General features: G+C 47.4%; 1 protein-coding gene across 1 annotated transcript in view; it reads left to right on the top strand.

The window, feature by feature from the left end:
• ermp1 (endoplasmic reticulum metallopeptidase 1) overlaps positions 1 to 12,748 on the top strand; it is a 57,984-nt gene extending 45,236 nt beyond the window's left edge. The window contains exons 14-15 of the mRNA XM_072517225.1: positions 9,982 to 10,145; positions 10,823 to 12,748. Coding sequence (XP_072373326.1) covers positions 9,982 to 10,145; positions 10,823 to 10,987 — 329 coding nt within the window. The 3' untranslated portion in view covers positions 10,988 to 12,748. The remainder of the gene's footprint in view (positions 1 to 9,981; positions 10,146 to 10,822) is intronic.
• Positions 12,749 to 15,515: the final 2,767 nt, after the last annotated feature.

Here is a 15,515-nt window from a genome sequence, read left to right on the forward strand (position 1 = left end):
AAGAGCACCTACCCAACCCCACACCTCCACCCTATCCCCATAACCCAGTAACCCAACACTAAGGGCAATTTTGGACACTAAGGGCAATTTATCATGGCCAATCCACCTAACCTGCACATCTTTGGACTGTGGGAGGAAACCGGAGCACCCGGAGGAAACCCACGCACACACGGGGAGGATGTGCAGACTCCGCACAGACAGTGACCCAAGCCGGGAATTGAACCTGGGACCCTGGAGCTGTGAAGCAATTGTGCTAACCACTGTGCTACCGTGCTGCCCCTAGGTACACTTGTGGTGTACCTTGTCGACGAGAGCGGCAGCGGTGCCGTCACCAGCGCCCAGACTCGTGCCCACACAGGATGCCATCTCTAGCCTCTTCCACGCCGCCCCCACTCCCTCCATTACCCACTTATGGATCATCGCCACATTGGCTGCCCAATAATAGCCACATAGATTCGACAGCGCCAGCCCCCCCCTGTCCCTGCTACGCTCCAGAAACACCCTCTTCACCTTCGGGGTCTTATTCGCCCACACAAATCCCATGATGCTCCTGCTTACCCATTTGAAAAAGGCCTTGGGGATCAAAATGGGAAGGCACTGAAACACAAAGAGAGACCTCGGAAGGACCATCAATTTGATCGACTGCACCCTACCCGCTAGTGAGAGAGGCAGCATATCCCATCTTTTAAAATCCTCCTCCATCTGCTCCACCAACCGCGTCAAATTGAGCTTGTGCAGGGCCCCCCAACTCCTAGCTACTTGGATCCGCAGGTACCGAAAGCTCCTTTCTGCCCTCTTCAGCGGTAGCTCATCTATCCCCTTTCCCTGGTCCCCTGAATGCACCACAAAGAGCTCACTCTTCCCTACGTTGAGTCTATACCCCAAAAAGTCCCCAAACTCCCTAAGGATCCGCATGACCTCCGCCATCCCCTCCACTGGATCCGCAACATACAACAACAGGTCATCGGCATACAAGGACACCCGGTGCTCCTCTTCTCTCCCCCCCCCCCCCCCCCCGGACCAGTCCCCTCCATTTCCTGGACTCCCTCAGTGCCATGGCCAGCGGCTCAATTGCCAGTGCAAACAACAAGGGGGATAAGGGACACCCCTGCCTCGTTCCCTGGTACAGTTGAAAGTACTCCGACCTCCGCCGGTTCGTAGCCACACTCGCCACAGGGGCTCTATATAGCAGCCTGACCCAACTGATGAACCCCTCCCCGAAACCAAACCTCCACAACACTTCCCAAAGATACTCCCACTCCACCCGATCAAAGGCCTTCTCCGCTTCCATAGCTGCCACTACCTCCGCTTCCCCCTCCACCGAGGGCATCATAATCACATTGAGTAGCCTCCACACATTAGTATTTAGCTTCCTACCCTTAACAAATCCCGTCTGGTCCTCATGAATCACCCCCGGGGCACAGTCCTTAATTCTCGTAGCCAGCACATTCGCCAGTAACTTAGCGTCAACATTGAGGAGCGAGATCGGTTTATACGACCCACATTGCAATGGATCCTTGTCCTGCTTCAAAATCAAAGAAATCGGCGCCCTGAACATTGTCGGGGGCAAGGTCCCCTCCTCCCTCGCCTTATTAAAAGTCCTCACTAGCAACGGGCCCAGCAGGTCCACGTATTTCCTGTAAAATTCAACCGGGAACCCATCCCGCCCTGGGGCCTTCCCCGCCTGCATGCTCCCCAATCCTTTAACCAGCTCCTCCAGCCCAATCGGCGCCCCCAAACCAGCCACCTGTTCCTCCTCCACCCTCGGGAACCTCAGCTGATCTAGGAACCGTCGCATCCCCTCCTCCCCCACTGGGGGCTCAGACCTGTACAGATCCCCATAGAAGTCCCTAAATACCTTGTTTATTCTCACCGCACTCCGCACCGTATTCCCCCCTCTATCCCTAACTCCACCAATCTCCCTCGCTGCCTCCCTCTTACGAAGCTGATGTGCCAGCATCCGACTCGTCTTCTCCCCATACTCATACGCCGCCCCTTGCGCTTTCCTCCACTGTGCCTCTGCTTTCCCCGTGGTCATCAGGTCGAATTCCGTCTGGATGTTCAGTCGCTCCCTAAGTAGCCCCTCCTTGGGTGCCTCTGCATAGCTCCTGTCCACCCTGAAAATCTCCCCCACCAACCTCTCCCTCTCCCTCCTCTCTCTCTTCTCCCTGTGGGCCCTAATGGAGATTAGCTCTCCCCTGACCACCGCCTTCAACGCCACCCAGACTACCCCCACCTGCACCTCCCCATTGCCGTTGGCCTCCAAGTATCTTTCAATACACCCCCGCACCCGCCCTCATCCGCCAACAGTCCCACATCGAGGCGCCACAGCGGCCGCTGGTCCCTCTCCTCCTCCAGCTCCACCCAATGCGAGGCGTGGTCCGAGATGGCTATGGCCAAATATTCCGTTCCCTCCACTTTCGGGATTAACGCCCTACTCAAAATGAAAAAATCTATCCGGGAGTAGGCTCTATGGACGTGGGGAAAAAAAGAAAATTCCCTGGCCAGCGGCCTGGCAAACCTCCATGGATCCACTACCCCCCCCCCCCCCAATCTGGTCCATAAACCCCCTGAGCACCTTGGCCGCAGCCGGCCTCTTACCCGTCCAAGACCTAGAACGGTCCAGTGCTGGGTCCAACACCGTGTTGAAGTCTTCCCCCCCCGCCCCCCCCATCATCAAGCTTCCTACCTCCAGATCTGGAATCCGACCCAGCATGCGTTTCATAAATCCGGCATCATCCCAATTCAATGGGGCAGCACGGTAGCATTGTGGATAGCACAATTGCTTCACAGCTCCAGGGTCCCAGGTTCGATTCCGGCTTGGGTCACTGTCTGTGCGGAGTCTGCACATCCTCCCCGTGTGTGCGTGGGTTTCCTCCGGGTGCTCCGGTTTCCTCCCACAGTCCAAAGACGTGCAGGTTAGGTGGATTGGCCATGATAAATTGCCCTTAGTGTTGGTGGGGTTACTGGGTTATGGGGCTAGGGCGGAGGTGTTGACCTTGGGTAGGGTGCTCTTTCCAAGAGCCGGTGCAGACTTGATGGGCCGAATGGCCTCCTTCTGCACTGTAAATTCTATGATAATTCGGGGCATATACGTTCACCAGTACCACACGCATCCCCTGCAACCTACCACTCACCATCACATATTGACCTCCATTATTTGCTACAATATTCAGTGCCTCGAACGACACCCGCTTCCCCACCAGTATTGCAACCCCTCTGTTCTTCACATCCAGCCCTGAACGAATGACCTGCCCTACCCATCCCTTTCTCAGCCGAACCTGATCTGCCACCTTCAGATGCGTCTCCTGGAGCATAACCACGTCTGCTTTCAGTCCCTTTAAGTGCACGAACACCCGGGCCCTCTTGACCGGCCCGTTCAGGCCGCTCACATTCCAAGTTATCAGCCGGATTGGGGGTTACTCGGCCCCCCCCCCCTTGCCGACTAGCCATCTCCTTTTCTAGGCCAGCCTCATGCCCGCGCCTCCCGCACCCTCCAGTCCCCCAGGCGGCGGACCCACGCCCCGACTACCTCTCCTACTTCCACTCCCCTTTGGCCAATGCAGCAGCAACCCAGTTCCTCCCCCCCCCCCCCCCCCCCCCCCCCCACCATTTTGCTCCCCCATGACACTCCCGTAAGTCAGCTGACTCCTGCTGATCCCGGCCTCTCCCGCCATTCCATCGACCCCCCAGTGTGAGAATCCCCCCCCTTGGCAGTCAGTGTGCGCTCCTCTCCAGCACCGCCCTGCCCCCCGGCCCCGCCCCCATCCTTCCCTAACGCGGGAAAAAGCCCGCGCTTTCCATCTGAGCTGGACCCGCCCCCTCTGGCGTAAACCCTTTTTTGCGGCCTTACCCCAACCCCCCATCCCCGGGCCTCCACCCCCCCTCTTCCTCCGCGGGGCCCTGCCCCTCCAACACCAACGCCCACTCTCTCCCACAGCCCCCACATCAAATCCATTCACCCATCCCCACCCAGCACCAAAGCAAAAAGAACATTCCCCAAACACAGTAAACACCCCCCCCCCAACGACAAACCCTCAGTTTGAGTCCAACTTTTCAGACTGGATAAAGTTCCATGCCTCATCGGGCGTCTAAAAATAGTGGTGCCGATCTTGGAACGTGACCCACAATCGCGCTGGCTGCAGCATCCCGAACTTCACCCCCTTCCGGTGGAGAACCGCCTTAGCCCGGTTAAAATCAGCCCTCTTCTTAGCCACCTCCGCACTCCAGTCCTGGTAGATTCGGATCTCCGTGTTCTCCCACCTGCTGCTCCATTTTTTTTTTTGGTCCATCTCAGGACACACTCACTGTCCATAAAGCGGTGGAACCTCACCACGACAGCCTTTGGCGGCTCGTTGGCTTTGGGTCTCCTTGCCAGGACCCGATGAGCCCCATCAAACTCCAGGGGCCTCGGGAAAGCTCCCGCGCCCATCAGCGAATTGAGCATCGTGCTCATATATGCCCCGGCATCGGGCCCCTCCACTCCTTCGGGGAGACCCAGAATCCGAAGATTCTTCGTCCTCGACCTATTCTCCAGGTCCTCAAATTTTTTCTGCCGCCTCGTGCGCCTCCACCTTCACCGCCAGGCCCAAGATCTCGTCCTCGTTCTCAGAGGCTTTTTGCCGCACCTCCTGGATCGCCGCCCCTTGGGCCTTCTGGGTCTCCACAAGCTTCTCAATCGACGCCTTCATTGGCGCCAGCATTTCTGTCTTCAGCTCCGCAAAGCAGCGCTTAAGGAACTCCTGCTGCTCCTGCGACCACTGCGCCCACGCTGCTTGGTCTCCACCCGCCGCCATCTTGCTTCTCCTCCCTCGCACTTTCCGCTGCACCAGAATCACTTTCTTAACCGCTCCACTCCTGGTCCAATCCATACATTGCCGGGGGAACCTTGCTGTCACCTTCCCACACTGGGAGCCGTCGAACAATTGCCGTTGGGGCCCCTCTAAAGAGCCCAAAAGTCCGTTCCTGGCATGAGCTGCCAAATGTGCGACCTACCTCGGCATAGCCGCAACCGGAAGTCCTGAATTTTAGTTTCTGCATCCAAGTGTTGCCTGCGGCTGATCCTAGTGTTCATGGAAATTTTGCATTTAATTAAAATGACAAACTGGAATAAAAATTTAAAATCCAAAAATTATGCAAGGTTATTACTAAGAAATGCAGAGGGACAGGTAGTATTGAGGAAGCAGGGGGGCTGTAGAAGGACTTGGACAGGCTAGGAGAGTGGGCAAAGAAGTGACAGATGGAATACTGTTATGGGCCAGGGTTTAGAGAAAAGTATTTCATGGAGTTCACCTGACCCACAACTTTTAATAGATTTTGGTTATGGGGAGCACAAGTGCCCACTTTGCAGGTGTGATGCACCAGAGATCTGAAGTATTTTAAAAACAAAACAATGTTTATTCTATGAATCCAGTTAACATTTTAAAAACCCACAGTAAACATCTTACCAACTACCAACATTGATAACCCCCCAAAAAGATACAGTACTCTATAGGTAACCCTTAATAACTTTCCTAACAACATCCTTAAGCCAAAACACTTTTTAACAAAGACAGTAGGTTTGAATTCTCTACAGAGAACAGTTCACTTTTAAATTATCAAGTGATCTAAACACCTTGTTTCACATACAGAGAGAGACCAGTATACATCTGCTTGGTTTGAATGCAGCTCTCCAACTGAAAGCAAAACTAAACATAGAGCCAAAAAGAGCTTCCCGCTCAAAACGAAAGTAAAAAACAGAATCACATTCCAGCTCCACCCACACTTGCAGCCATTTGATAAAACACACTTTTCTTAAAGGGAATCTCACATGACAATACAATGTGGAAAAGTGAGAGGTTATGCACTTTGGTAAGCAGAATGGAGGCATGGACTAGTTTCTAAATGGGAACAGGCTTGGGAAATCAGAAGCCACAAAGGGACTTGGAGCCCTAGTTCAGGATTCGTGCAGGTTGAGTCGGCAGTTAGGAAGGCAAATGCAATGTTAGCATTCATGTCGAGAGGGCTAGAATGCAAGAGCAATGATGTACTTCTGAGGCTGTATAAGGCTTGGCCAGACCCTAAATGGAGTACTGTGAGCAGATTTGGGCCCCATATCTAAGGAAGGTTGTGCTGGCCTTGGAAAGGGTCCAGAGGAGGTTCTCAAGAATGATCCCTGGAATGAAGAGCTTGTCATATGAGGAGCAGTTGAGGACTCTGGGTCTGTATTCGTTGGAGTAGAAGGATGGGCTGGGGGGGGATCTTATTGAAACTTACAGGATACTGCGAGGCTTGGATAGAGTGGATGTGGAGAGGACGTTTCGACTTGTAGGAGAGACTAGAACCCAAGGCCACAGCCTCAGACTGAAGGGACGATCTTTTAAAACCGAGATGAGGAATTTCTTTGCCAGAGGGTGGTGAATCTGTGGAACTCATTGCCCCAGAAGTCACTTGAGTGTCTTTAAGACTGAGATAGATAGGTTCTTGATTAATAGGGGGATCAGGGGTTTTGGAGAGAAGGCAGGAGAATGGAGATGAGAAACATATCAGCCATGATTGAATGATGGAGCAGACACGATGGGAGGATGGCCTAATTCTGCTCCCAGGTCTAATTCAAATCTTGAGTTTTTAAACTCCAAAAATGTTTTTGCACAATTTTGTGTGTTTTTTTAATTTAAAATTTCCAGTATCTTTTAAATCCGGGCCTGGACACCGCATTTTACATTAGCTTTAGTTTTGCCCCATATTGACGTCTTTATCTGGGCTTTTGGGTGTATTTTGCTGCTGTACTAATATTGTCCGTCTATTGTGTCACTATGAATCAGTTATTATATTTCCAATTTTAAACTTAATTCAACAATAGTTTCATCTTCAGTATTTTGCTGAAGCTATAGCAAGTAATAGCCACTTAACTAGCGAAGTTAATGTGGCAGCAGTAATGTGATACATGTCAGATACATTCCTCTGTCCCCTCCATCAATTTTAGCCTGCTGTATAGGGCCACCTTATGGCCGATCTGTGTTCTGCAATTTTACCGACTCTCAAGATCATGATTATCAAAGTATTTTTTTTAAATTGTAAAGCTAATTCAGTTGCATTGCTTGTGTGAATGAGACCCCAGAGTCCCCAATGGTTTCATTTCTCCTCATCTTTTGATGTACATGCACACACAATATAAAGTTGTATCCCAGATATATTTATTTTATTGCCCTGAGGTACTTTAATCTCAGTTACGCATGGTGATGAACATGTTAAAACTGTGGTGCAGGTACAAAATCTGAAATCCAGCAATCTGAAGACCAGTGATATCCGGAAGTCAGGCGTTTCTTAAGCTGCCATGCATGATTTTCTATTATGGTTAGATGATGAAATAACTTCCAGCTTAGACAAGCTGGCAGCTTTGACAAAGAGTCATCGGACTCGATACGTTAGCTCTTTTCTCTCCCTACAGGTGCTGCCAGACTTGTTGAGATTTTCCAGCATTTTCTCTTTCGTTTTAACTTCCAACTTGTTGGGCTAGGTGCTGCACTAGTGTAGTGACGTGCCAACTTAGTTTTTGGCTTTGCACACCTGTATTTTCCCTTTTGGTGTGATCCAAGCGACTTTGGACCCAATCCAGCCCCACGACCCAAAACCCGGCAAGATCCTAAATCCAGCACTGAGAGTCTAAAGGTTGCTGATTTTCAGACACTACCTGCCTTGTGTAAATAAATTTTTAAAAGGGAGCATAGTGGGAGGGAAGAGTACTTGAAGAACATAAGAACTAGGAGCAGGAGTAGGCCATCTGGCCCCTCGAGCCTGCTCCAACATTCAATGAGATCATGGCTGATCTTTTGTGGACTCAGCTCCACTTTCCGGCCCGAACACCATAACCCTTAATCCCTTTATTCTTCAAAAAACTATCTATTTTAAAAACATTTAATGAAGGAGCCTCTACTGCTTCACTGGGCAAGGAATTCCATAGATTCACAACCCTTTGGGTGAAGAAGTTCCTCCTAAACTCAGTCCTAAATCTACTTCCCCTTATTTTGAGGCTATGCCCCCTAGTTCTGCTTTCACCCGCCAGTGGAAACAACCTGCCCGCATCTATCCTATCTATTCCCTTCATAATCTTATATGTTTCTATAAGATCCCCCCTCATCCTTCTAAAATTCCAATGAGTACAGTCCCAGTCTACTCAACCTCTCCTTGTAATCCAACCCCTTCAGCTCTGGGATTAACCTAGTGAATCTCCTCTGCACACCCTCCAGTGCCAGTGCGTCCTCTCTCAAGTAAGGAGACCAAAACAGAACACAATACTCCAGGTGTGGCCTCACTAACACCTTATACAATTGCAGCATAACCTCCCTAGTCTTAAACTCCATCCCTCTAGCAATGAAGGACAAAATTCCATTTGCCTCCTTAATCACCTGTTGCACCTGTAAACCAACTTTTTACGACTCATGCACTAGCACACCCAGGTCTCTCTGCACAGCAGCATGTTTTAATATTTTATCATTTAAATAATAATCCCTTTTGCTGTTATTCCTACCAAAATGGATAACCTCACATTTGTCAACATTCCATCTGCCAGACCCTAGCCCATTCACTTAGCCTATCCAAATCCCTCTGCAGACTTCCAGTATCCTCTGCACTTTTTGCTTTACCACTTATCTTAGTGTCGTCTGCAAACTTGGACACATTGCCCTTGGTCCCCAACTCCAAATCATCTATGTAAATTGTGAACAGTTGTGGACTCAACACTGATCCCTGAGGGACACCACTAGCTACTGATTGCCAACCAGAGAAACACCTATTAATCCCCACTCTTTGCTTTCTATTAATTAACCAATCCTCTATCCATGCTACTACTTTCCCCTTAATGCCATGCATCTTTATCTTATGCAGCAACCTTTTGTGTGGCACCTTGTCAAAAGCTTTCTGGAAATCCAGATATACCACATCCATTGGCTCCCCGTTATCTACCGCACTGTTAATGTCCTCAAAAAATTCCACTAAATTAGTTAGGCACGACCTGCCCTTTATGAACCCATGCTGCGTCTGCCCAATGGGACAATTTCCATCCAGATGCCTCGATGATGATAGATTCCAGCATCTTCCCTACTACCGAAGTTAAGCTCACTGGCCTATAATAACCCACTTTCTGCCTACCTCCTTTTTTAAACAGCGGTGTCACGTTTGCTAATTTCCAATCCGCCGGGACCACCCCAGAGTCTAGTGAATTTTGGTAAATTATCACTAGTGCATTTGCAATTTCCCTAGCCATCTCTTTTAACACTCTGGGATGCATTCCATCAGGTCCAGGAGACTTGTCTACCTTTAGCCCCATTAGCTTGCCCATCACTACCTCCTTGGTGATAACAATCCTCTCGAGGTCCTCACCTGTCATATCCTCATTTCCATCAGTCACTGGCATGTTATTTGTGTCTTCCACTGTGAAGACCGACCCAAAAAACCTGTTCAGTTCCTCAGCCATTTCCTCATCTCCCATTATTAAATCTCCCTTCTCATCCTCTAAAGGACCAATATTTACCTTAGCCACTCTTTTTTGTTTTATATATTTGTAGAAACTTTTACTATCTGTTTTTATATTCTGAGCAAGTTTACTCTCATAATCTATCTTACTCTTCTTTATAGCTTTTTAAGTAGTTTTCTGTTGCCCCCTAACGATTTCCCGGTCCTCTAGTCTCCCACTGATCTTTGCTACTTTGTATGTTTTTTCCTTCAATTTGATACTCTCCCTTATTTCCTTAGATATCCACGGTCGATTTTCCCTCTTTTTACCGTCCTTTTTTGTTGGTATAAACCTTTGCTGAGCACTGTGAAAAATCGCTTGGAAGATTCTCCACTGTTCCACAACTGTTTCACCATAAAGTCTTTGCTCCCAGTCTACCTTAGCTAGTTCTTCTCTCATCCCCTTGATTGCATCAAGCGTTCTGTAATTTTGTTTAGAAATATTGTGAGTATTAACCAACTACTGATATTTGTTCATGCTTTGTATAGGTCCCAGTCACATGACATTGTACATTCGGCCGCTTGAAGGAACTCGCATGATCCAATCATCTTTTGGGGATGGGTCTTCTTTGGATAATAATTATGGAGATTATTTTGTTTTTTATTCCCATGGACTACAGGCTCCAGCTTGGAAATTTTGGTTGGAGATCCAGGTAAACCAGTTCATTCCCAGTAGCCTGTATGCTTTGCCTTTCGGTGGTCTGGGTGTCTGTGGCCCTGCAGATCTTCTCCCAGTCTATAAAGTTTGCAAGCCTAGTTGGCAAGTGTTGGCAGCACTGTTCAACTGAAGAGCCAAATACTAGATAGGAATGGGAGGTGGCGGGTTGGTTAGCTAATTGAACTGCTGCCTGCTCACTGGGCTAGGTATAGTTGCCCTTTTACAGTCTACATTTGGAATGAATGTCCTCTGTTTAACTGTGATCTAAAAGTGAAGTAGGTCAAGGTATCTGGCACACAACATCAACTCCTTCGTCACAGACGGAATGAGGATATATTTATTGTAGTAGAAGATCGGCCTATCCAAGTAATATGCCGTATAACTGACCAAAAAAATAAATTGGTGGGTAGCAGATAATTGATGAGAAAAACACTAAATCGGTTTGCTCAGCAGAACCAAAATATGTTTGGTCTGATGTGGTTCAAACTGGAGGATATTGTATGCAATATCAAACTTTCTGTCGAACGCCTCCACACATTAGTATAAAGCATTCTATCGGTGAGTCTGTACAATTTTTTTAATGAACAGATATTTTTCTTAATAAAGTAATTGAGTAATTCTGCAGCTGCCAGTATTCAACTGAACATTCCTGTACCGTGTTATGTTTTTCAGACTCTTGACCTGATGCCCAATGGCATGGTTGTTATTGCTGTCGCTTCTCATCATTTTTTTGGCGAAGATCAAAGAACCGCCGAACTAATTGCGCTGGAAAAGAGATTTCCGGAATGGTGCGTTGTATCCAGCTGGTCCAGCTCTTATAACTTGTTTGTATTCTAACACTCGGGCTCAAATAGCTACCACCAGGTGGGATGGATTTGAATAAAGTATAGCATGGTGGGTGTGAGTCACAGTATAGTCTGAAGGTGGTGCACGTGAATGAGGGACTAAAATGTTTAAATAATTTGGTGACAAAATATCCCAAACATTTAAGGTTGCTCAGTGTAATTTTCAGTGAAGCTAGTGTTTCACCTGTGAAGAAAGGCTTGAGCAAGCTTCTGCTAGGATCTCCTGGTCATGAGACCATCTGCTTGTTGATCAATTTGATTATTGTGACGATGGCAGTAAAAGGTCATGTACAGTACTTTTCCCCACTCTGGTGACGAGCACATTTTTCCACATTCAGTCCCTTAGTTGGACCTTGGGATTCTTTGATGTGAATTGCAGATCACTTGGATGGGTAAAAGATTCCAAATGCCTGTGTGTACACATGCACAGCAGACACAGTTATTTTATTTGTGTACCATAGTTTTCAGGATGTATAATGAGCACTCTGAAATAATGCACATTTAAAACTTGTCAGGTGTAGTGAATATGGGCAAATGAGGTGAAGTAATGTTAATATTTAAAAAATCAACTATGCACCTCTTTGTTTTTTCTCTCTCCCTCCCCTTCTCATGCAAAGAATTTGGAACATAAGGGCCTATGAATCAAATAACGAACTGGAATATTTTCAGCTAATTGTTTTCAGGGAAATTCTGGGGAAACCCAGATGATTTAAAAGCTGCCCCCTGCGCTGTCAGTGGGCTAATTGCAAAGTTGATGTGCAGGGGGATAAGTTGCTGCTTGTGGCAGTATTAAACATGAGACCATTCTAAAGATGTTCCATATTTAGACCTGGGATTATTGCTTTCTGTGCCAGCATGAGGCTGCCTTGGTGTTACCGTGCAGTAGGGCTAGCTTTCTCTCCCTCTCTTTCCGAGCAGGGCATAGAAGTGGGCTTGAACTCCTTCTCAGCCACTGGTGCTGTGGATAGTCAAATTCACTAGCTGCAATCGAGCAGGCCAGAATGGAGACCATCTGAGCAGCAAGCAGCTGGACTGCTTGGAATTTTGAATAGAATTTAGCATGGCGCAGTGGAAGTATGTTGAAGCGTTTACATAATTCAAATTCCGAAGAGCTTAGCGGAATTGGTTCCCTGTATGATCTGGAACCACACTTTCCTGAATGCTGCGTAATCGGCATCATGGTGAAACCAAAATACAGATGTATGGTAGCACTGGTTTGTTCTGATGTTTCACTTGTTTGGATGTTGCTGGGGGCTCCTTAGCATAACATTCCAGATTGATTTTACACTGAGCACTGTTTGGTTTACATTAAGGTCTACACGGGGGTCAATGGAATGATTTCCAATGTTATTTCAGTATGAAATTTATTTTGCACTAATTTTTCATTCAGGTTTGAATTAAGTGCTTTGCAATTTGCGGGAGCCAAAATAATGAAAATGGCACTGATGATTTAGTTGTAAGTTAAACAAAAACAACTTGGGTTAAATTGGTATTAACGATAGTCTTAATTGGTGTTGATGACTTCCATTTTTTAGGTGGTTTTGTTAAGGCGATGTACGTTCATAGCAACTGTTAAACTTCATGATTTTAAAAAAATTGGCTGGTTTCTAGGTTTACGTACTTGATTTATTTCTGTAATCTTTTCCGGATGAAACAATAGAGTGAGGAAGGATAAGTGGGGAAATTGTTCAAGAGCACATTAGGATGTGTCATTGAATACATTCGAAAATAAAACTATTGTGTGAAAATAAAAGCTCGTGGCATCATTTAAATCCATTAATTCCTTTCAACTCACTTCGATTATTCTCGTTATCAAGGTAGTAGTTGACAGAGTGTGGCATAAATCAGCCCCGGAAAAATTTAAGTCAAAGGGAATCGAGGGGAAACATTCTCTACTCGCTGGAGTTAGATTGGGCACAAATGAAGGTGTTTGTGGTCATTGGAGGCCAATCGTCGCAGCTCCAGGACATCACTGCAGATGTTTCGTAGGGCAGTGTCCAAGGCCCAGCCACCTGAAGCTGCTTCAACAATGGCTTTCCTCCATCATAAGGATAGAACTGGTGATGTGTGCAGAAGATCTGAGTGTTCGGTTCCATTTGCAATTCCTTTAAGTAATGAAGCAATTTTTACCACATGCAGCCATACCTGGGCAATATTCAAGTGGCAAGGAAGATTGCCGTGGCACTTAGTCAGTCATACTTGCCAAATATCTCTAACAAGAAAGTCTCCACTTGCCGCTGACATTGGCTAGCATTATTATTGTTGAATCACCTACCATCTAAATCCTGGGCAATGGTCAGCATTGACTAGATATTTAATTGGACCAACCATATAAATATTGTAGCTACAAGAACAGGTGAGAGTAGGTCACCTCTTAACTCTCCCTAAAGCGGTTCTACCACCCACGAGGCACAGGTCAAGAGTGATAAAATACTGTCCATTTGGGTGGTACAATGGTTGACACTACTGCCTCACAGCACTAAGGACCCAGGTTCGATCCCAGCCCCGGGTCACTGTCCATGTGGAGTTTGCACATTCTCCCTGTATCTGCGAGGGTCTCATCCCCACAACCCAAAGATGTGCAGGGTAGGTGAATTGGCCACACTAAATTTATTAAAAAGAAAATACTTGGCTGAACTCCCAAGAGGTCTCAGGGGAACAGTGGCCCCCAGATATGCAATAGGCAGGCCCACCGCCATGTGAACACGTCAAAGAACAATACAGCACAGGAACAGGCCCTTCAGCCCTCCAAGCCTGCGCCGCCCACATGCCATATCTAGCCCAACCACCTGCATCCTACTAAACCTCGTCTGTTCATGAGCCTATCCAGATAAGCCTTAAAGGTTGCTAATGTATCTGCCTCAACCACCTCATGTGGCAGTGCATTCCAAGCCACCACCACCCTCTGTAAAAAAAATTTTTTTAAAAAGAACTTGCCCCGGGCATCTCCACTGAACCTTTTCCCCCCTCACCTTGAACTTGTAGGCTTTTTCCCAATTACAAGGGGGCACAAGTGTTTACCCTATCTAGGTCACCCCTCAGCCTCCGTCTCTCTAGGCAGAACAATCTCTCCTCATAGCTAATACCCTCCATACCAGGCAACATCCTGGTAAACCCAGTCCCAGTTATGAACAGTATCCACTGTCCTATCGCTTGAAGAGCTCGGCACAAGCATTGCAAAGACAGCTAACTTTGGCCAGCTAAACTGGCATAGGAAAACAACAAACCGATCTGCAGGAACAAAGGTACTAAGGCCTGTGTTCTCAACGCATTGCGATATGACAGTGAAGCCTGGGCACCATATATATATCCAGCGAGGAAAAAGGCTCATTAATTCCCATCTCCTGTCACATGGAAAGACAAAGTCACCACTGAATCAACTATTCTTGGGCAGCCATGCCAGCGCTAATCAAGAAAAAAAGACTTTGTTGGCTTGGGCATGTGCACAGGGTGGATGTTAGTTGCAGCCCCAAGGATATGCTCTAGGGCGATGAAGCCCATGTCCAGAGTCCAGCCCAAAGCTCTGATTCAAGGAGACTGTCAAAAGAGGCATGTGAGGCAAAAGAGAACATTAATCATGACAAGTGGGGATATGTGAGCAGACAATTAGTGCAAATGACACCAGCTGTGGGTGGAATTCACCATGACTCGACGTGGTTTCAGAAGCTCCAAAGCAGATGCCAGCCCCGTAAACGACATCGGCAGAGATAATCCAGCACCGTCGGGAAGGGACCACTTCACATAACAGACTGTCTTTCCAGAATTGGTTTGTTCAGTCATAAGTACAGCAGATAATTTTGAGATTCCTCTCTTGCAGATGGAAGGATGCCAATGTGGGCACCCCACTTTTGGAAGAATGTAAGGGAAGAATAAAGGGCTTTATGAGCATTCTTCCAGGTATAAGAAACTTAATGGATAAATTGGAAAAGCTTGGAGAAGGTATCCATGAGGGGTCTCAACCCAGAAGATGGGGAGAAACTGTCCCCATTAGTGGAAGGGTTAAGAACTGGGGGTCATTGTTTTAAGATGATTGACAAAAGAACAAACAGGAAAATGAGGGAAAGCTTGGTTAAGATATTAAGAATACCCTCCGAGGTGGAGGCAGATTCAATTGGGACCTTGAAGACAGCTGGATAATTCTCTGTAATGAAACCACTTGTAGGGCTACGAGGAAAGGTGGCAGAGTGGGACTAGGTGAGTTGCTCTTCCAGAGAGCCAGCATCAATTCTCACCACATCGTGGATGTACCTTCATCACATGGACTGCAACAGTTCAAGAAAGCTGTTGGTTACCACCTACCCCAGGGAAAGCTTTGAGCAAAAGAGATAGAATGCAAGTAGTTATATCTGTTTACAGCAGTTTGGATAAAAACATGGAACTGTGAGCTAGAAGCAACAATAAATGGCCAATGTTAAACAATATCATGCCACTGCAGCGGGTGTGACGGTGGAGGGCCACCCGTTGCCAGAGACACGTTTGCTTGCGATCACTGCGAAATGCAGTTTACATCCAAAAGTGAT

The sequence above is a fragment of the Scyliorhinus torazame genome, chromosome 9 (assembly GCF_047496885.1).
Source record: "Scyliorhinus torazame isolate Kashiwa2021f chromosome 9, sScyTor2.1, whole genome shotgun sequence".
Taxonomy (NCBI): domain Eukaryota; kingdom Metazoa; phylum Chordata; class Chondrichthyes; order Carcharhiniformes; family Scyliorhinidae; genus Scyliorhinus; species Scyliorhinus torazame.